This window comes from Protopterus annectens, chromosome 11.part0 (assembly GCF_019279795.1).
Source record: "Protopterus annectens isolate FY-2018-M chromosome 11.part0, PAN1.0, whole genome shotgun sequence".
Classification (NCBI taxonomy): domain Eukaryota; kingdom Metazoa; phylum Chordata; order Ceratodontiformes; family Protopteridae; genus Protopterus; species Protopterus annectens.
Genome location: NC_056745.1, coordinates 88,239,933 through 88,263,218, shown reverse-complemented (window position 1 = coordinate 88,263,218; position 23,286 = coordinate 88,239,933). Strand labels below are relative to the sequence as shown.

Here is a 23,286-nt window from a genome sequence, read left to right as displayed (position 1 = left end):
GACTGGAGCAGAGGGATCAGCTTCGAACACATCATTAAAGAATGAACGGCGAGATAGAACAACTTCACATACATGGTTAAAGACAAAATAAATGAAGGAGATATTCAGTATGGACATCACACAGCAGTGACGCAACATATGCAAGATAAAACAAAAGTAAGAAGCACAACAGTGTGTGTGCATGTGGCATTGCAACTTAAATGTTGCTCTGTTTAACTGGCTACATTGTTTCTAGGCACACATTATGTATTTTAAGGTCCCATAGCCATCAAATATCATTATGTTAATAAAATTTGTAGATGATAAAATATTAACTACAGGCAAAAAAAATGACACCAAATATAATGCAAACAAGTTTAACATGACTGAAAAATCAAATACCTAATCAGAATATGAAGACCGTTTCAACCTACCTTTGTGTAAAGGGGTCGTCTCAGCCAAGTGCAGAAAACACAACACAGTGATATCAAGTTTTTTCTTTTATTTAAGATTTTTAGTTCCAATTCTGAAGAGTAAGAGCAGTACATTTCCTTGTTATAGTTTCTTTTAGCATCAAGTTATAATCATGTTTGCTTTGTCACCTTTCCAATACTGCACAAATGTCCAGATACTACAAAGTTTAGTGAAAAGCTGCAGGCAGAAGTCTAAGGTTCTCTCTTGATGGTGATCATGTGGCCCCAATGCAGTGCTATCCCAGAGTGCCTTATTCTGGTGAATTTGCAGACAGGCTTTAAAGAGAAAGTGTGAATAAGAGGGGGAGGGGGAGAAAGAGAGAAAGACACACACAAACACACAAGTATCGCTTGTGTTTCAGCAGTTTACAATTATGTATACACTAGGTATTAAGCCAGTGAATGCTTTTAAAACATTTATTTTATTTTAATCTAAAGCCAAAATAAAAAAATCACTTCCTGTCTTAACATCACTCTTTAGCTACATGCCCTTAATTCTAAATAAATTTCTGCTTAACCCACTCTGCATACCCAGCTCTTGCTAGCACAAAACTCCTGTAGCATTGCTTGACAGTGATGCTAACTGCAACTCACTGCCAGGTTACTATTCTCCACTGCCTTAACTGCACGTCAGAATTCCACTTTGGCTCACTTTTGCTATTTTCCTATGTTCTTCGATTATCTTTATTCTGCATAATATATAGTAATTACTGTTTTCAGATAAGCAGATTAAATCAAGTGTATGCAAACTGGTATTATTTCTTAAGCCTCTGCAATGCATTTGGATATTTTAGAAAATTAAAAGTGTGCTGTCAAAACTGGTTAAGCAGAAAACATTATATTAGGAGGCCATCACAACCCTGTGACTGCATTGCATCTGGGGTTTGATCATAAACTGAATTATTTAGAAAGACTAGAGAAGAGATGACATTTTCCTGCATGTTCCATTCTTCTCTAATGACGGTCCAGTGCTGAGCTCTGTAGTAGATCTGTGGGGGCTTTGTTTGGGGGTCTGAAAGCGGTCTGAAAGCCTGGGGGAGGAGACTGAAAGCTGGCGGGATTCGAGTGGGGTGGGTAGGGACTCCAGCTGGCTCTGTGAATAGGTACTTGTGTGCTGAACAGGTTACTGTGCTGGGTCTGAGAGGAACCTGTGTTGGGGCCGTCCATCTCTGTGAGTGCTTGGAGAGATTTCAACCAATGTGGAGGATTGTCATCTTGTAGAGACTCTAAGGTGTTGGCTGTGGAGGATGGAATACCTGAAAATGAACAGAAACAAATGACTACAACTGTACATGTACAACACCACTGTCAAAATACATCTCTTGAATTTTACTTCTAAACATACATTTTTTTTCCTGCAAATGTAGCGCTACCATGATGAAAATGACAAAGTTTTATGCCACTTCTGCTTCACTACAGAATGTTAAATGGGAGGAGGTGCTCACAAACCTGGTTCAGAGATCATACCCCTGGCTGTACTGTAGCGTTGAAAATCAGCACTTCCCATAACCTAGTTCAATAAAAAAAAATTCCTGAAAACACAAATTAAAGGCACTGCCGTTATGTGGTAAAACATTACACTGGTAATAATGACAAAAACAGATGTACTTTATGCAAGGGGAAGCTTGGCCTTCTACACCTCCCTTATTATCTTAACTTCATGGTATATGCAATTTGACAAAATGCATTTAATCGTTCGTTGCAAAAAACTGACACTGACAGACCATGGAATTATGGGATGCGGAGTTATGTTCAAACTGCTGTAAATACTGCAAATTTAACTAGCATAATTTAACTTTGTTGCTGGAAACTGTACTGTTTTCTCCTGTAAATTGACTACAATCTGGTCTAATGGGCCATGACTGAAAAGGGTCAGCAGACCTGCTCACTTACCAGAACATGAAATACTAATTAATAAATAAGGCAGTTGGAGAAAAGCTGTTCATGTTACATAGTATTCTGCCTAAGTACTTCACTTTTTCCTAACTTTAGTAATGTTTTCACATGACTTTCAGGCAAGTATTTTTAGAAAACTGTTAAACACCTCTGCACAAAGCTGAATGTTGCATCTTTATTTTAATGGCATGCCTTTAACAAATGATGACTGCCTGATTACCTAGCTTAATTGTACATACTGTAAATACTTTTGTAACTGTAAACATACCAATGTACAGTATCTGTTTTGTTACAGTATTATGTACAATTTTGTGTATTCTTTATTCCAAGGGTAATTTTCTCTGTGTTTTGTGCAACAGTGCCTGGGTTGTGGTTGAAAAGGGTTTGTTGACCAGTCCACTTACCCAGTTATCAAACTGAAGTAAATAAAATAAACACCCTAGTTCATGCTTTTAAGCATTTCTGCATCAGCTGATCAGAAATCGCTCAAGTTTTGATTTTAAAATACGTAGTGCATGTGCTTGCACAAACTGAATAGGAAGACTATCCAGCTGGAAGCAGCTGAGACCTCTGCCAGCCATGAGCAACAGGTTTTCTGTACAAGGCACAGTGATTAATAATCTGCCAAATCCCTTTTGTCTCCTCCTTTTCATGCTCACTACAAATGCTTTTCGAACTCTGTCTTGTGTCAGTGGGAGAAAAAAAAACAGTTCTGGTGCACCTGGTTACATGACGACTGGGAAACTGGTCCTAAACACACACTTCTAAAGTTAGCTTAAATAAATATTTACAGATGAGATTAACCTCTCAAGAAATTTTCCCAAGCTGACCAGAAAGGAGTCACTCTCACCCATTGCTAAGTACCTGTAATATTTACATCCTTATCTGCTGCTGACCTCTCAGTGTTCTACAACTGCAATACAACCATAACTCCATGCAGGTACCAGATACTGTGGAATTGAAAAAGTGGCATTAGCATGTAAATGCAATTGTAAAAGAACTGCTACCCCCCCCCAGTGATATAGTTATTCCTCAGCAGTATGAAGCATGCTATATGTGACAGGTCCTGGTGGCAAGCATTATTACTATCATCATCCTCACCACCGGAACTGTGGTGGTGGTGCTGCGGAAACATTGTCGCCTCATAGTAAGACATCCTGTTCGATTCTCAGCCAGAGCGTCTTCTGTGTGGAGATATGCGTGAATGGGCGTACCTTCGTTGAAGGTTGTGCGTCAGGGCCGGCAACTCGGCATGTAAAAATCTACTGCTAATCATTAGCGGACCGGAGTTCCGCTGTGGTGACCCCTAACCGGGAAAAGCCGAAAGACACATCATCATCATCCTCACCACCATCACTTCTACCTTTTTTTTTGTATAGCTGGAAGGCATTTTCCTGCTCTAAGAACATCTGTCACTACTCTGGCAATCTACCTCCTTAAGGTCTATTTAGGATTTTGTATTATGATGGCTATGTGGCTTTCAACAGGTAAAACAGGCGCTAGTGGAACAATAACCTAGTGGAAAACACATCTGCAGGCATGTGCAAGCATACAATTATATTAGCATACATACATACACACACACACACACACACACACACACACACACACACACACACACGTGTGTGTGTGTGTGTGTGTGTGTGAGACTCTCTAAGAACTTCTGGGGCCTTTCAAGTTGTCCAATGTATCTGGAGTATTGTGTATTAAAAGGGCCCTGTACTAATCAGAGCCGAACAGAGGGATGCCAGGTTCTTTCCATGTGGATGACATGGTCTCAGATACTAGCTGCATTATGAAATGCTCTGACTAATGATGCTACACTGTGGCTAAAGCTGAGTATTAATTACCCAGATACCAATATACCAGACACTATCAGTTTGCAATGGGATAGTGGCCATAATGTACTACGAGGGAGATTTTTTTTTTTCAAACATGACAATGCTGTTCTACTATTCATTTAATTTTAACCTATTCTGTATGCCAATGGTAGTGCAGGTCACCTCTTGCTGCATTAAATCGGTAACAAAAGTGGTCAGGCAATAACACCCAGCTTGTAGTCGTCAGCAAACAAAAGACATGTAACTCAAAAACTCTATGAAATGTCATGCTACCAAAAACATCACATTCCAGAAGTACTTAGGACTGAAGCAGCAGACTCAAACAGGTGCCAGGGTTAGTTTCTGTAATACACCAACTCAGGTCCCATGGTGGAGGATTTCCGTTTTGAGCAGTTTCAGATTAGGTGATGTATGAGTAGCAATAATGTGTATAAAGAGGCATCAGCGGCAAGCTATCTGAAATGCATACCTTCAAAAAGGCATAATATGGTCTTTGATTTGGTGACAGAACAATAAATCAGAGATGATCCAGCAGAGTTTGCGTCTGTTCTATAACAAGGCACCTGAAGGAGGACTTCTTGCACTGTCAGGTATAACTTCCTTCTATTTGGCTTCCTAGCCTCCCTCATTATACGTAGCATGTCCTCTGAAAACATCTGGTTGAATGGGATGAGTTCTACTAAATCATCCATGCTCTCATCCTTAGTTCTGAGGCTGAGGTACAGAAAGGGTCCTTAATACTGTGTCAACAGGTCTACTCACGGAGTACAGTACTTGCTTGCCTCAGCAGGAGGGAGAAGCAATATTGCCTGGGCCAAAACAGGGCTATCAGATGCAGTTCTGGACTCTCTTCATTGATCTTCAGTAATACACTTGGGATCAGTGGGACTGGAGGGAAAGCAGAGAGCAACAGACCTGTCCATTGATGACAATGGCACCAATTTTCCAGGATTCTAGAGCTGCTATCCTGCAGTAAAACTTCACTAGTTGCCTATTCTCTGGGAAAGCAGAAAGGTCTACTTCTGGTGCAAACAACTTGCGGATCAGATCCAGGTGAACAACACTGTTTAACACCAATTAGTGATGGCCTGACTGGGATCTGCTCAGCCTGTTAAAACACTTTCCAGTAATGGCATGTAGGCTGTCCTGAGCTTTAGAACTGACTAACTACTGGGTTACATCCCAAGTCTGTACTATTAGTCTGCAAATTATGAGAGATGGTGGCCCTCCGCTTGCTGAGGTACCAAATCACTGCAGGGCTGCCTATGAGGATGTGCAAGGTACCCCTTGCACACATCTGTTTAGATGTTTTTTGGTGATAGTACTACAGTTATCTCTTTTACAAGTGCTTTTTTCCTGAAACAGTTAAATCACATGCCTGAATCCCTAAATACCCCATGAGCGTCCCATGTGATGTCCAAAGAGTCTGCAGTGAGGGTATAAACACCTGGACAAGTCTAAAGAGTACCTCTAGACTGAGCTGCAACCAGCATTCAAGCCAAGAGATCACTTTTTTTGATACAGGACAAAAAGAGGGGATATGTCCTCCAGTGACTAGAAGTGCTTACATTTTCTGCTTTTGATGAACAACTCCAGTTTCCTCATATGGATTCCTTGCTACAGGCACCATCAGAATGCAAGATGCCAAGTAGCAGAAGAAGGTGAGGAACAGTACCTCTTGAACGTGGTCTGGAGGAAATGGGACAGAAAGAGGAATGGTCTTTGGGCAGGAAGGCTTTTTACTGGCTCTGTGTCCAGCAAAACCCCTTGCAGGCTTGTAGAAGCTGGATGACAAGTTGGGAGGCTGAGGTAAGAGACCGCTCAAAACATGCCTATTGTAAACTGCAAGGCCTTCTAACTCTTTTACTGTGTCTACCTGGATTAGGCAGTCAAGTCAGGTAAGGTGACATGTATAGTAAGCCTTTGTTCATTCAGAAAGCAATTACTGAAGCCAGACATTTTGTAAAGAGAGTGGAAAGAGTGGAAAAGCCAAAGGGCAAGGAAAGTACAGTTTTGTACCTACCATAAATGTAGATGTTCGAGTGTTCACCCTGCTGCAGTCATCACACTTGGGTTATCCTGCCGTCAGGTGGTCCCGCAGTTGGCCTGAGTTCCAAAGTCTTGGTCCGGCGTCGGTTGCTGTCGCTTCCTCCCTGACGTCAGTTCGCCAGGGGGTATATAAGAGGCATCCAACGCCATTTTCTTCAGTTTTTCTTGCCCCAGATGTCAGATGCCCCCAATAGGTAGGCAATACTTATTGCTATATAAAAATATGCAAGTAAAAATAAAACAATACTTTCAGTCAGAAGCAAATACACCACAGAGGCTGTATAGGATAGAAAGGTATGGATAAGTCCAGCTAGTTCAGAGGGGATGGAGGGAGGGTAACCTGGACTGCAGCAGGGTGAACACACGAACATCTACATTTATGGTAGGTACAAAACTGTACTATGTTCATCGTGTTACCCTGCTGCAGTCATCACACTTGGGTTGAATCCCAAAGCTAAGGATGGGTGGTGGAGTTAAAGAGGGTTAGAAGAAGCTAGTAGGCCCTGCAAAACTGCAGTGGCAAAGCCAGCTCTAGTCTTAGAATATAAAGGTAAGTGATAGTGTTTGGTGAAGGTGTGCACTGAACTCCAAGTTGCAGCTTCCAGAATATCTTTGGTTGGCACCCCCCTGAGAAAGGCTGCTGATGTAGCTGTAGCCCTGGTGGAGTGGGGCTTAATGCTAGCAGGTACCGGATTCCCATGATGGGTGTAGCAGAAATGTATGCAATGTCCTATCCATTTTGAAATGGTCTGTTTTGAGATGGCTTTTCCTTGTGATCCTGCAGCATAGGCCACAAAGAGCTGGTCAGAGTTTCTGAAAGCCTTAGTTTTATCCAAGTAGTAACGTAATTGTCTGTGAATGTCCAAAGAGTGCAGGAGTCTTTCTCCTTTGTTCTGGGGATTTGGAAAAAAGGTGGGCAAATGAATGGTTTGGTTTAGGGCCACACTGTATACCACTGTTGGCATAAAGGAAGGGTTAGTTCGCAGAGACACTCTGTCGATGAAAAATGAGGAAAGGCTCCACTGCCATTAGTGCCTGTAGCTCTGAGACTCTTCTAGCTGAAGTTATTGCTAGCAGCAGGGCAGTTTTCCATGAAAGAAACTTTAAATCAGCTGAGAAAGCTGGTTCAAAGGGCAGCAGTGTAAGTTTTTCCAGAACAAAGTTGAGATCCCAAGTAGGTGTTGGTGCTCTCCTGGGCGGTCTTATGTTCTTAGCCCCTCTGAGGTACTGTCTTAGGAGTGGATGTGAAAATAAAGGAGGATCCGTGTTGTAATGAGCTGAAATTGCTGAGGCGTGGATCTTAATAGATGAAAAGGAAAGTCCTTTGTGCAACATCTCAGTTAAATATTGTATAATCTGAGGAATGTTTGGATCAAGGGGATTTTGGCCTTTAGCCTGGTTCCAGGCGCAAAATCTTTTCCATTTGTCTGAATAGGTTTTCCTGGTGCTGGGCCTCCTGGCCTCCAGAATGACATCCATAACAGCTTTGGATAGAGGTGTTGGTTGATTGTTTAGGTAATTTGCCATGCAGCCAGGTTTAAAGTCTTGAGATGGTTGTGTAGAATTTGATTGTCTCGCTGGGTGAGCAGGTGAGGAATTTGTTGTAAAATCCATGGTGGGCCATGTTCTTTAGAACTGGATACCAGTGCTGGCGTGGCCAGTCTGGTGCAATGAGTATCATTTGTGGCCTCTCTAATCTGACTTTCAGCAGCACCTTTTCTAGAAGAGGCAATGGAGGAAAGGCATACACTGTTAATGTTTTCCAACTGAATGAGAGGGCGTCCACTTTCCAAGCTTGTGGGTGGAATGTCCTTGTACAAAATTTGTGAAGTTGGTAGTTTTGGGGTTAGCAAACATATCTATGTCTGGGCGTCCCCATTTTTGAGTTATCATTGCAAATACTTGAGGATCCAGTTTCCACTCGTGGGGATCCATGATGTTTCTGCTTAGGTCGTTTGCCAATGTGTTTTTCTTTCCTGGCAGGAATTGTGCTTGTAGCTGAACTTGGTAAGACAGTTCTGTGTTCCACAAGGTCATTGCTTGCCTGCATAGAGGGTAGGAATGTGTGACCCCTTGCTTGTTGATGTACCACACATTACTGTGGTATTGTCCGTCTTTATTATTAGTTGTCCTGGGTGTAAGAGGTCCTTGAAAGCTGACAGGGCATTCTGTACTGCTAGCATTTCCTTTTGATTGACATGCAGATGCCTTTGATCTGTAGTCCATTTGCCCTGAATGCACTGTCCTGCCATGTGTGCTCCCCAGGCATAGTCCGATGCGTCTGTTGTCATAGTTTGCCTGGCTGTGGGTAATGTGAAAGGCTGACCCTTGTTGAGGTGACATGCCTGTGCACACCATAGAAACTCCTGTTGAAGGCAGGGAATGAGTGGTATCATTGTTTCCAAGCTGTGGCTGTGCTGAGTCCATACACTTTTCAGGTACCATTATAATTTCCTCATATGCAGTTTTGCAAATGGTATTAGTAGTATGCAAGATGCCATGAATCCCAAGGCCTGCAGAATTTTTCTTGCAGGGAGTTGGGTCTTTGTTGCCATTACTTTGAAGTATTGAGTCAGCTGTTGTTGCTTGTCTGGCGTGAGATAAGCCATCTGGGCAGTTGTATTCAAGCTGGCACCCAGGAATATTATGTTTTGTGAGGGCACTAGTTTTGATTTCTTTTCGTTTACTGTGTACCCTAGGCAACTTAGAAGGTGTTTGACAAATGCCAGATGTTTTAAAAGAATGTCCTTGCTTTCTGCTTGAATAAGGCAGTCGTCCAGGTATGGGTATATTTGAATTCCTGTTTGTCTGCAGTATGCAAATACTGGTGCCAGGCATTTTGTGAAGACCCTGGGCGCAGTAGATAAGCCAAAGGGCAGTGCAGAAAATTGATAATGGGTTGAACCTGCAATGAAGCGGAGGTATCTTCTGCAATTTTGTCTGATAGGGACATGCAGGTATGCCTCCTTGAGATCCAACGTTACTAGCCAAGCCTTCTTGCCCAGCATGGGAAGAAGCTGCTGTAGTGTTAGCATCTTGAATTTTGGTACTTGTAGATAGGTGTTCAGAAATGAAAGATCCAGAATGGGTCTCCATGCTTTGTCCTTTCTTGGGACTAGAAAGAGTCGAGTAAAATCCTTGTCCTTGCTCTTGTGTAGGTACCTGTTGAATGGCTCTCATGTCCATGAGAGCTGTAATTTGTTTTTGTACCTCTGCCCATTGATTTGGTGGCAGGTTTGGCATTCCTTTTATCCTTGGCAAGGTATGAAAGTGGAATCTGTATCCTTGTGAAACAATGTTTAGGACCCATTTGTCTTTTGTGATGATGTGCCAGTTGTCTGCAAAAAGTGCAAATTTTCCTCCCAAGGGAGCTGCCAAGAGAGATTTGCTTGGTAGTTGGAGGGTTGAGTCATTGTGTTTGTCTTCTGCTAGCTTGGGGCCTGTCTTCACCTCCTTTCTGGGTTGTGGCACCCCATTGGCAAGGTTTGTAAGGGCCTTGTGACTGACCTCTGCCCCTTGGGCGTCTGTATTTGTCCCTCTGCGGTCTGTCAGAAGCTGGAAAGGACCAGTTTGTTATTGTCCAATTTCTGCAGAAACGACGGGGTTGTACCTGTAAAAAAAATCCTTGACCGTCTGCATAGACTTTGCCTTATCCTCCATTTTCTTTAAAACCTCTTCAGCTTTGACACCAAGTAAGACATCCTGCTGTAAAGTTGCATCCAATAATTTTGCTTTAACATGATCAGGTAGGGTTTGTTCTTTTAACCAAGCATGTCTGCGTATGACAGACCCAGAAACAGCTGCTCTACAGGAAGCTTCCAATGAATCAAATCCACATTGTAAAGTATGTTTGCCCACCTGTTCAGCTGCATGCAACAAATCCTGTGTTTCCTTGAATTCAGCCTGTTCAGAATGTATGCTCAGTTTTTGTTTTGAGACATTAGGAATTGCTGATATTTCAGCATGTGAAACTGACAATTTAATGCTCTCATAGCCAGAGTAGCTGAGGTGTATATCTTCTTTCCCCATCTATCTAAAGCTCTGGAATCCCTTTCAGAGGGTACAGGATTTTTAGCCATAGAAGCTTTAGCCCCTTTGGGACACTGGGAAATTGTTTCTGGGTCAGCCAGAGGGCTTTTATAAAGGAATTTGTGAGTGTCAGGTACTCTGTAGTATCTGTCTGGTTTGGCTGGAGCAGGAGGTAGGGAGTCTGGATTTAGACTAGACTCTAAGTAAACATCATCCACAATATCTAAAACTGGAGGGATAGCAAGTGGTCTGTGCTGGGGTAATAAAAGAAACTCTGGTCTGTGCTGGGGTAATAAAAGAAACTCTCGGAGCCTTTTCTTAGAATCAGAGTAGTCCTGGCCTTCCCAGTGGAAATGTTCCCTCATGGCATGTAAAGTTTCCCCAAAGGAGTAGTCTTCAGGGGGAGATGGTGAGGGAATAGAGTCTTCAGCATCAGAATCTTCATAAGGGGGAAAAGCGTAATCCTGTTCCTCAGAATAATCTGAGGAAATAGAAACCTGGTCAGAGGAAGCATAGTCCTCCTCTTGTCTTGGCCTTTTATCAGGAGGGGGATGGGAGCCCCTGATTAGGGAATTCAAATCTTCAGCCATCTAAAGCGTCTGTTTCATGGGCATGGGGCCTTGAACATGAGACTGATGTACAGTCTTTTAGTTTTAATGGAGTTTTTAGCTTAGCATAAGATTTAATGATGAGTGTAGTCGGTCTGAAGACACCTTCAGAAACCGAAGGCGTTTCTACTGCACCGGGATCACCTTCTGCTCCGGTGTCGGAAGGGCCTAATGAAGATGGTTGCGACGGCCTAGTACACTCCGCTTGAGAATCCGAAGCTGCCTGAAGTTCTATTTCAGCGGTCGTCAGGGGCTGCGTAGGTGCCTCACTGAAAACCAGAGAACCGGCGACAGGCCCAGCAGAGGCCTCAGAGTCTGGCTTGGTTCTAGGCTGCCTGTCCTTATCCTTGCGTTTTTTATACATGCCGGTCGGCTGCTCTGATGGCATGATATAATTAAATTTCCTACCAAAGTAATGTCATGCGAAGTCAAAATGATGTTTGATAGCTCGTTTATTAAACCTAGCACAAAACCGACAACCTGTGACGTTGTGGTCTGGGCCTAGGCAAGGAATACAATAAGAATGGAAGTCCTTATGAGGTATTTGCTTCCCACAAGAAATGCAATTGTTAACTTTTTCTGACATCAGACTGAGGCAAGAAAAGGTTCCCCAACGGGGTACTTAGCTTTAGTGAAGACTTCAGAATGAAATTCGATTCGAAAATCTCAGGTGTCAGCCGACTGGCACTTGTGAACTGCTTCGGGCAACGCGCGGCAAGAAACACTGAAGAAAATGGTGTCGGATGCCTCTTGTATACCCCTGGCGCACTGACATCAGGGAGGAAGTGACAGCAACCGACGCCGGACCAAGACTTTGGAACTCAGGCCAACTGCGGGACCGCCTGACGGCAGGATAACAAGTGTGATGACTGCAGCAGGGTAACACGATGAACATCAAACCAGTAGTTGAACTCCCTCTATTTTGGCTTTTACAAATTTTTGTGCACTCTTGCAATAGGAATGTACAGGTAAGCAGACTTCAGATACATGACGACCACGAGGGCATGATGGAGATATTTTGTAGGATAAGCATTTTGAACTTGAGAAAATTAAATATTTTAGTTTTCAAAAGTCTAAAAACAGGTCTCTGGGTACATCCCTTTTTTGGGCAACAGAAAAGTTTATGAATAAAACCATACCTTTCTCCCTATGGGCACTTTTTGTAGGGTTCCTATCACAGTCGAACTTTTACAAGTTCGAACCTCATATGGTCGAGACCATAAGTTCAAATTTGTAAAAGTTAGAGCGTTTCAATGGAAACCACCATAAGCAGAGGTTTCCATTTTGTTCAATGGGGTGTGAACTCTGAGTTGTTATATTTAAGTAGTGGGGGGGGGTGTAGGGGGTGCAGAGGGGCTAGCCCCTTTGCTTAAAACAGTTTATTTTTTTTTAATCCATAGTCGAAGCTTTGTAAATTCAAACATAATGGTTCGAACATTACGTGTTTGAAGTTATAAGACTTCGACTATGTGATATAGACTCCTTTTTGTATACCTCCCTATCCTAGCAGGTCCTCTAGCAAGGGTGGAAACGAATGAGCTTTTTCCATGGAACAAGTGGAACAACTACTACATATTTTGGTTTGCTTAGTAACTACAACTTGTAACCCAGTCCCAGAATGCTTAGACCAACTGGCCCTGGGTTATCTTCTCCCACTCCTCTACAGAAAGACACAGATGGCCCTATTTTTAAAGGGGGAAGATGATGGTGATTCCCTGGGCAGGGAAGGTTAAAATGGTATTTACTAGGAGCAGCAGCTTGAATGTGTCATAGCTGCTCCCACGAGGGTTAAGGTGTCCAGTTCTGAAGGTCCCTAGGCCTGCCCTTATGCTTTGCTTGTCATTATTTAGTGTATCCTAGCTTCCTGCTTGAGGTTTGCCTTTCTAATGTTTGGGAAAATAAGGGCCAAGATTTTAAAAGCTAGCATCTGCTAAATCTTGGAGCTTCATAAGGAAAAATTTGCTTCACCAACTGCAAGTCTTTTCCTTTTCCTCTAGTCTTTTGCATACCTTCTCAGTAGGGGTTCTGAAGAGAAGTCCTACCTGGGGGTCACTAAAGAGCTTTAAATTCACAAGATCTGGCAAAGGGCATGTCTTAAGCAAGGAACACCTACAAATCACTGATCCCACAATTGCTGCCCTGCAAGATACATCCGGTGTACCACAACCACCTGGGAAGTGAGCATGCATAAACCAAGCATTTCCTGCTTCAGGATCTTACTAGACGTCACATACACCTTCGCCTTCAGTTTGTCCAGGAAGGATTTCTGTAAATGAAGCATGTGTCTAGCATTTCAAAGTGCTGCTAAAGGCCAAGGTAGCAGATGTGCAAGCTTTCTTCTCCAAAAATGGTGGAAAATCCCAGTATTCTTGTCATTTGGAATGGGGTTCCTGAACAGAATCACAGATGACCCCTTGGTGGAAATCCAGGGATACCACTGTTGGAAAGTACAGTTGTGTACACTTACCATAAATGTAGATGTTAGAGTGTATTCACTGTTGCCTTTGCAATCTGTATTATCTGGGACAGACTAGTAGACAAGTCTGTGTCCGTGTTCAGGAACATATTTAGTATGTCAAACGTATAAATTAATAGCCCAGTAGCAACTTATTTTAATTCATTACTCTATGATAATGCCGAACCACTTAAATTTTATTGTACATCATTGTTTGAATTCAGAATTCTATTCAAATGTTTGATTTATTATATAAAAAAGGAGAAGCTTGTTACATATTTGCTTTTGTAACTTGATAACCTATTTGAACAAAGAACTTTGAGTTTTTGTTATGAATTTGTGTATGAACTGTGGAAATTCCACCTCTGTGTTTTCTGTTAGCTGCTACTTGAATCAGTTTGGTAGAAGTAATTTGATTTTTGCGTTCACATACCTTGAAGACTTACCAACTTAATTGTATGTGAATCTTTTAAGTACTGCAGTGAGTGTTTTTAGCTCCATTTGTTATCACTGCTGCGTGCTTACATTTTTTAGTTTACTAACAGCTGCTTGGGTGATTGAGTGCTTGCCAGAGCTTAAACCTTTTGCTGCTGTTCCAGTCACAGGTGTGCTTGGAAGATGCACTCATTTGTGTATCATTGGCAGTAGACTCCTTTCCTCCCACTGTGGTGCTGTAGTGTCCAGGATTCCCACAAGTTCCTTTACACTAGCCCTTTGGCTAATGTTCTTTGTGTTTCACTGCTGCAGTTATCACATTTGGATTATATGCTTGCAGTAGCCCTCAGTCGGCCTGATTATCAAAGTCTTGGGTCCTGTGTCGGTTACTGTCTCATCTTCCATGACGTCAGGTAGTCAGGGGTATAAAGTATGCAGCCGACGCCATTACATCACTCTTTCTTGCCGTGCGGTACCCGAAGCAGAAGCAGTTCGCAAGTGCCGGTCGGGCGACTTGTGAAATGTTCGTTTTCGAGTTTCAGATCTGAAGTCTTCATCTAAGCTAAGTACCCCATTGGGAATCAATTTTCTTGCTCTAATCCGATGTCAGTAAAAGTTAACAATTGTATTTCTTGTGGAAAGCAAATACCTCAAAGATTTTCATTCGTACTGCATTACTTGCTTAGGCCCAGACCACGACACACCTCGCAGTTGGTTTTGTGCCTTATTCAGACCTCGTACTATTTGTCATCTGTTCATTTATGCACCTAAATATTTTGGTACTCTGTTCAATTATCCAGAAATGGCTTCAGTAAGCCAACCGACTACCGACATTCCAAAAAAACACAAAGATAAAGACAGACCGCTTCGGTCCAAAGCTGCCGACGACGCTTCTCCTAATCTAGTCGCCAGTTCGCCGGTACTCATTTTGGTGCTTTCGCAGTCCCTGATACCCGCTACTTCAGATTCGCAGGCCTCTACTGAGACCCATTAGGAGTCCAGTATGCAGCGAGATGCTTCGACTGTGGAACCTACGGATGTCTCTACCTTTGGTGGGTCCGGAGCCGCTGTGCAGGCACCGGCTTCTGAGGGTATATTCAGTTCCTGAGTGAATAACTTGCATATTAAACCAATGCCATCTTCTTCTTCAAGGCCTAAAACTCGATCCATGCCTAGAAAACTGATGCCCAGACTGCATGGTCAGTCCCCTATGCCTAGAAAACAAATGAATTGCAAGCAGTTATCACAGAGTACTACCTTCTACTGAAGTCACAAACTGCAATGTAGATTTTTAATGTGAGCAGCAAGTAAAACATGCTTAAATCGTAGTCTAACTTGTTCTTTACATCATATACCTATGATTCAATGTGTTTTTACATGCTGCTCACATTGAATTTTTTGAAGAAAATCAGCTTGTAAAGCGGTCAATATTTTTTCTGATATTTGCAGATTCTACCTGCTGCTGGAGCCCTCTATTTATTGATCAGAATCGGAGCCACCTGTCTGGCGGTTTTTGCTTCGAAGGTCTCTTGTTTTAATTTTACCGGCGACAAGAACTGCTTCTTACTGCTGAATTAATTTAGCCTGTGGTAAGGTAAGCTGACATTATGTAGGCTAGGGTAGTGGGTTTCATTCTTGTATTTTTTGGTGCACTGATTGCTAGTGCGTGCGGAGAGAATGAAGTGTGTATGCAGAAGTGCCTGCTTGTGTGTATGAGAGAGCGATCGGTTTCTGAGTGAATGCAGAGTGTGTGTATGAATGTAGAAGTGCCCGCTTGTGTGTATGAGAGAGCGATCGGTTCCGGAGTGAATGCAGAGTGTGTGTATGAATGTAGAAGTGCCTGCTTGTGTGTATGAGAGAGCGATCGGTTCCTGAGTGAATGCAGAGTGTGTGTATGAATATAGAAGTGCCTGCTTGTGTGTATGAGAGAGCGATCGGTTCCTGAGTGAATGCAGAGTGTGTGTATGAAAGTAGAAGTGCCTACTTCTGTGTATGAGAAAGCGATCGGTTTCTGAGTGAATGCAGAGTGTGTGTATGAATGTAGAAGTGCCTGCTTGTGTGTATGAGAGAGCGATCAGTTCCTGAGTGAATGCAGAGTGTGTGTATGAATGTAGAAGTGCCTGCTTGTGTGTATGAGAGAGCGATCAGTTCCTGAGTGAATGCAGAGTGTGTGTATGAATGTAGAAGTGCCTGCTTGTGTGCATGAGACAGCGATCGGTTCCTGAGTGAATGCAGAGTGTGTGTATGAATGTAGAAGTGCCTGCTTGTGTGTATGAGAGAGCGATCTGTTCCTGAGTGAATGCAGAGTGTGTGTATGAAAGTAGAAGTGCCTACTTGTGTGTATGAGAGAGCGATCGGTTCCTGAGTGAATGCAGAGTGTGTGTATGAATGTAGAAGTGCCTACTTGTGTGTATGAGAGAGCGATCAGTTCCTGAGTGAATGCAGAGTGTGTGTATGTATGAGAGAGCGATCGGTGAATGAATGCAGAGTGTTTGTATGAATGTAGGAGTCCTTGCGTGTGTGTATAAGAAAGCGATCGGTTCCGGAGTGAATGCAGAGTGTTTGTATGAATGCAGAAGTGCCTGCTTGTATGTATGAGAGAGCGATCGGTGAATGAATGAATGCAGAGTGTTTGTATGAATGTAGGAGTCCTTGCATGTGTGTGAGAAAGCGATCGGTTCCGGAGTGAATGCAAAGTGTTTGTATGAATGTAGAAGTGCCTGCGTGTGTGTATGAGAGAGTGAATGGTGAATGAATGAATGCAGAGTGTTTGTATGAATGTTTGTATGAATGTAGGAGTCCTTGCATGTGTGTATCTGACCTGTGTGCTGTAATGCTGTATGCTTTTTTAATGCCTGGTTTTTCATGTCAGTAACACACTTCTGACATTATTATATATTTCAATTCTTGTTACAAACTGCATTAATTTTGTGGATGACTATATCCCACATGCAGTCTCAGTGATTCTGATGAAAACCCAGTCCCTCCAGCAAGTGCTGTCAAGTTGTGCCTTCTTCACTCTGCAGAGGCCATAAAGACAGCTATGATATGAGGAGAGATTAGATGTGAACCATAGCAGTCTGGGAACAGTAGGATGCCTATGAAATACATAATGATGCCTTGGGTATACACCTCAGGGCATGGCTATGCAGGAATAGGAATCCAGTAATGTCACAATACATGTTCTAGTATGGCTTCAAGCTCATGAATTACTACTGCTACCACTGTTCTGAGCTTTAGAATCAAACATGGCATCTTAGCAGGAAAAATTACATATAAGTACTCATTTCACCAACTATATGCCAATTTATTTACTAATCCTTTGATGACCAGGTTAGTCCCACTAAGTTGGTGGCCTCTTTTCAGAGAATTTTCCCCTATGGTAATCAAAAATTTAAAATATGGAAAAATATGCACAAGTCTGTTTAACTGATTGGATTTGGGCTCAGAGAATGATAATTACTGAAGTTGGGTTTGTTTTTCTCGTGCGTCTTTAGACTGTTGCTCTAAAAAGATACAGACCTGTTGGTCATCAGATTTTTGATAAGTTTGAAATCTTCTCTTAGGTTTGACTCCATTCCAATAAACAATTTGTTGTTACTTTAACTGCTAGGTACCCTTGAATTACTAGTTTTTTTACATAAACGTGTGGAAACTTGTATCCCTATACTATTGTTTACGTTTGTGGAACAGCTATGTTTCATTGTATACTTTTAAAAATGCAGTTTCTTTGGATATTTCTGCCCTTTTATTACTCTCTACAGGCAAACCTGCCGATTCATATGCAGTCCTTTTCTTGCTTTCAAATTGTGCACTGCCTTGGAATCACGTACCTGTTTTTTTTTTTTTTTTTTTACAAGCACGACACAGACTTGTTTAGGTGGTCCCTGCTTCATTCAGTCTTGATAGACTGGAGGTGTTTCATTTTGGTTCTTGTGCATACGTGGACATACTACTCAAGTGGTCACATAGCAAATGTTTCGTTTTGGTGCTTGTGCATACTCAGACAACATCAGATAAAGAAGTTACGTGCTCACCATAATGTTCCATCTGTGCTGTCCTTTTTTTTTCATTCTTCATCAACTACCTACACTCCGAACCCCCCCCCGATTGATTTATATATATATATATATATATATATATATATATATATATATATATACACACACACACACACGCATTAAAATGCCAGGTTTTTGTGTCAGCACTAGCATTCATTATCCATGCTTAACCAATGTATATATATATTTTGCTAAACATATAGATATGTCCTTGGATTGGACTCAATAAAAACTATATGATTTTCAGACTTCATACCCTTCAGAACATGCTTACTGTGACATTACCTGCTTAGTATACAAGACCAATATATAAAATCTGTTCCTATTTTGGGTTTCTGTCTCTGATTGTTAAACTAAGAGATTGAGAGTCAGGAGAGATGCAAAAAGTTTGCAATATATTTTGGGCATTTTTCCTGGCTTTGTCAGTCGTGTGCGGAATTTAGATGGGAAGAAGGGCTCAGTAATAAATAAGTGTTATACTATTTGGAAATTATGATTTTATGGAAATTATGATTTTTTTTTATATTTTGGTAAATAACTTTGCATGACAGCATCTGAATGTGATACGTAATACCTCATTTTGAAAACAGTATTGATAGCTCTAACAGGAAAAGAATGGTGCCTGCATGTTGCACTCGTGTGCAGATATCAGTTTGTTTCGGACTTGGGTTATCAAAATTATTTTTTTTTCATATTTTGGTAAATAACTTTACAAGGGCATATCTGAATGTGCTAGCTAATACCTCATTTTGAAGACAGTATTGCTGGTTCCAACATGGTACAAGAAGTGTGCCTGTATGTTGGACACATGTGCAGACATCAAAGTTTGTTTCGTACTTAGGTTATGGAAATTATGATTTTTTTTCATATTTTGGTAAATAACTTTGCAAGGGAGCATCTGAATGTGCTAAGTAATATCTCATTTTGAAAACAGTATTTATAGTTCCAACATGGTAAAAGAATGGTACCTGTATGTTGTACTCATGTGCAGATATCAAAGATTGTTTTGGACTTAGGTTATGGAAATTATGATTTTTTTTTCATATTTTGGTAGATAACTTTGCAAGGGAGCATCTGAATGTGCCATGTAATACCTCATTTTGAAGACAATATTACTGGTTCCAACATGGTAAAATAATTGTGCCTGTATGTTGGACACATGTGCAGATATCAAAGTTTGTTTGGAATTAGGTTATGGAAATTATGATTTTTTTCATAATTTGGTAAATAACTTTGCAAGGGAGCATGTCAGTGTGCAGAGTAATACCTCATTTTGAAGACAGTGTTACTCCTTATAACATGGTAAAAGAACTGTGTCTGTGCACTGTACACATGTACAGATATCACAGTTTGTTTAGTCTTGTACGATTATGAAAATTATACATTTCCAATACTTCTCATTATTATGCCCACATCTTTACAAGGGAGCATGGTGATCACACAAATGATGCATCATTTTGAAGCTGACATTTAGATGTACAACTTCTACACTTATATGTAGGCTCTGTCTGTTACATGTGATGAGATGTTACTCTTTGTTTATCAATTATGAGAAATATTAATCATATTTCTGTGAATATCTTAAGAATGGAGCATCACACAGTAATGGTTAAGGTATCATTTTAAAGCTGACATTCATACTAACAAATTAAATTCAAATTGTATGGGTCTGCATGGTACAGTGACCAGGATATTGTGCTTTGCTTTTCCAAAAAGGTAAAAAAATATGCAAAATATCAATTTTCCTTGCCAAATATGTAATAATGACTTTGATATGCACTATCAACATTTACACTGTTGGAAAGGTCAGTGTCTGCAGAACAACTTTCATGTTTACAGTTTTTGTCTAGCTCTTATAGTTAAAGAGTTATGAACATTTGTTTTCTGTGTGGTATTACAAATGGATTTTCTGAAAATGTGCTCAGGCTGCACTGTTGTTCCTATGGTGGAATTAAGCAGGCAGCTTTTTCTGAGCTGCTCCGGAGTGAATGAGTTAAGGCTATTCAACCTGTCCCAGAAGAACAATGGTGGCAAGGTTTCCACTCAAGACTTTTCCTGGTTCAGAGAAAAGACAATTCCTCGTGTCCTATCCTGGACCTGTCTATCCATAATACATTTTTGGTAATCCCAAAATTCAAGATGCTAACTCTTCATCAGCTGCTTCCCGTGCTAGGCAAAGATGCCTGGTTGGCAGCACTGGATTTAAAGCAAGCCTATCTGCACATCCCAATAAGGGAGTCTTGCAGAAGATACCTACGCTTCACAGCAGGCTACATGCACTATCAGTTCTCTGCACTGCCCTTTGGCTTATCTACTGGGCCCAGGGTATTCACAAAGTGGCTAGCTCCAGTCACTGCATTTTGCATGCAAAGAAATATTCAAATATACCCATACCTGGACGATTGTCTAATTCAGGCAGAAAGCCAGGACATACTATAAATCATCCGGCATTTTTAAAGAAATTGCCAACGTCTCTGGGGTACACCATAAACGAAAAGTCGTCACATCTTGCACCCTGCCAACAAATTGTATTCCTGGGAGCAAGCTTGAATACAACTTCCCAGATGGCCTACATCACGCCAGAGAAACAAGTTTATTTGACAGTCTACTTCAAACTACTGGCCGCAAAGACCCAGCTATCTGCAAGGAAAATACTGCAAGCCCTGGGATTCATAGCCTCTTGCATTCTACTAAATCCATATGCAAGACTGCATATGAGGAAACTACAGTGGAATGTAAAAAGCCTATGGTTGTCAACATTTACAGGATCTAGAATCAATGATTCGTATCATACCTTGTCTACAGGTAAGAGTTCTTTTGGTGGGTAGAGGCCTGCCACCAAAACACTCCCTGCCGCACAAATCCTAACAGCACACACATCATGGGGGGCTCACTTGGCAGGGCAGTGCATTCAGGGCAAATGGAGCCCAAATCAAATGCACCTGCATATCAATCAAAAAAGAAATGTTAGCTGTAGAGAATGTTATGACAGCCTTCAAGGACCACATTCTTCCAGGACAATTATTGGTAAAGGCTGACAACACCAGTTATGTGGTACATAAACAAGCAGGGGGAACCCACTCGTACCCTTTCTGCAGACTAGCCATGGCTCTGTGGAACACAGCCTTGAGCTACCAAGTGCACCTACAGGCTCAATTCCTGCCAGGAAAGCTAAATACACTGGCAGACGACCTAAGCAGAAATCTCATGGACCCACACAAGTGGAAACTGGAACCAAAGATATTCAACATGTTGAAAAACAAATGGGGGAGCCTAGAGATAGACCTGTTTGCCTCCTCCCAGAACTACCAATTGGACAAATTCTGCACAAGGACTCCCCACAAACAAGCTTGTAAGGTGGATGCCCTGTCCTTCACCTGGAAAAACCTATTAGTTTATGCCTTTCCCCCTCTGCCTCTCCTCTCCAAGGTGCTGCTAAAGATCAAACAGGACAAACTAAGGACAATACTGATTGCACCAGACTGGCCACGCCAACACTGGTACCCCCCTCTTGCACAGTGTGTCACTGCTAGCACCATGGCACCTGCCTCAGACCCCTACTCTGCTGTCCCAGCAGGAGGGCCAGACTCTGCAGCCACAGCTTCAAACCCTGAACCTTGCAGCCTGGCTAATTACCTGATCTCTCCGTTACCATCCCTCAGTAAGCAAGTGATGGATGTCATTCTGGAGGCAAAGAGGCCGAGTGCTAGAAAATACTATGCTGAAAAATGGAATAGATTCTGTTCCTGGAGCCAAACTCAGGGGATGGGCACAGCAGCGCCCAATTTACCCCATATTCTTCAGTACTTAACTGAGATGCTTCACAAGGGCCTTTCCTTTTCCTTCATCAAAATTCATGCTCAGCCATTTCAGCTCATTACAATACAGAACCACCCCTCTTCTCTCATCCACTGCTGAAGCAATTCTTCAGAGGGGCCAAAAACTTAAGACCACCCAGGAGAGCCTCTACTCCAGCCTGGGACCTTAACTTTGTATTGGAAAAGCTCTCTCTACCTCCCTTTGAGCCAGCTGCAAACGCAGAGTTGAAATTCCTTTCTTGGAAAACAGCCTTCCTTCTAGCCATCACTTCAGCAAGACGGGTGTCTGAATAACAGGCCCTCATGGCAGTGAAGCCTTTCATCATCTTTCATGCTGACAGGGTGTCCCTTAGGACCAATCCCTTCTTCATGCCCAAGGTGGTATCCATTCATTTGACAACCTTCTTTCTAATCCACTGAACAAAGGGGAACGAATACTGCACTCCTTGGATGTGCACAGACAATTTAGATTTTACTTGGACATGGCTAAGACACAATCAGGAAATCTGAACAGCTGCTGGTTGCATTTGCTGCAGGGGCAGAGGGGAAGGCTATTTCAAAGCAAACCATTTCTAAGTGGATAGGCCATTGCATTCATTTCTGCTATAAGCACCATGGAAAACCTAGTTCATAGGTGAAAAGACCACATTAAACTAGGGCTGCATCTATCTCTACAGGCTTTCTCAAAGGTGTCCCTACCAGGGACATCTTAGAAGCTGCTACCTAGAGTTCTGTACATACCCTCACCAAGCATTACCACTTGCCAATTTTTTTCTAAATCCATTGCTGGCTTTGCCACTGCAGTCTTTGCATGGCCTTATAGCTGGTCTTAATGCTATCTAATTACCTCCTCCCATCCTTAGCTTTGGGAATCTACCCAAATGTGATGACTGCAACAGTGAAACATGAAACACATAGTATAGTTGTGTACACTTACCATAAATGTAGATGTTCGAGTGTATTCACTGTTGCAGTCCCGGTTACCCCTCCCTCCAGCCCCCTGACTTCTATTGACTATACCTCTATTCTTGTTTACTATGCTTAAAGCTTTTTGGTGTATTTGCTTTTTTGTTGGAGGTGTAACCTTGTATAAAATTGCTTCCCATTACGGGGGCACCTGACATCTGGGGCAAGAAAAACTGATGTAATGGCGTCGGCTGCATGCTTTACACCCCTGACAACCTGACGTCAAGGAAGATGAGACAGCAACCGACGCAGGACCCAATACATTGATAATCAGGCCGACTGAGGGCTACGGCAATACAAACAATTTATTAACACCATTCATATAATTAAGGAGACAAATATATTTTAAATAAAGGCTATTAACACTATGCTTTTGCAACATATACCCGCACAGACATACTGAACAAATCCTTTGAAAGCTTTGCACTTCCCACTTTATACCAATTTGTAAAACCCGGACAATTCCTACATGAATTAATGACGACAACCTTCAACAAAAAGCCTAAAATGAGATCAAATGTAATAACGTACAAATGTTTTCACAGGACCTTTAGCAACAACTAACATACACACTAAAATCATGTCAAAACATGGCTTCCTACTGAAATGTCAGGAGTTGAAATGCTAAGTCTCGACATGCCACATAAATAAACATATACATTAATACATACACACA

General features: G+C 41.9%; 1 protein-coding gene across 1 annotated transcript in view; it reads right to left on the bottom strand.

The window, feature by feature from the left end:
• Nucleotides 1-466: 466 nt before the first annotated feature.
• Nucleotides 467-23,286, bottom strand: part of CNOT4 (CCR4-NOT transcription complex subunit 4) — a 1,808,607-nt gene continuing 1,785,787 nt past the window's right edge. Inside the window, exon 11 of the mRNA XM_044087468.1 lies at nucleotides 467-1,708. Within this exon, the coding sequence (XP_043943403.1) occupies nucleotides 1,407-1,708 (302 nt within the window). The 3' untranslated portion in view covers nucleotides 467-1,406. The remainder of the gene's footprint in view (nucleotides 1,709-23,286) is intronic.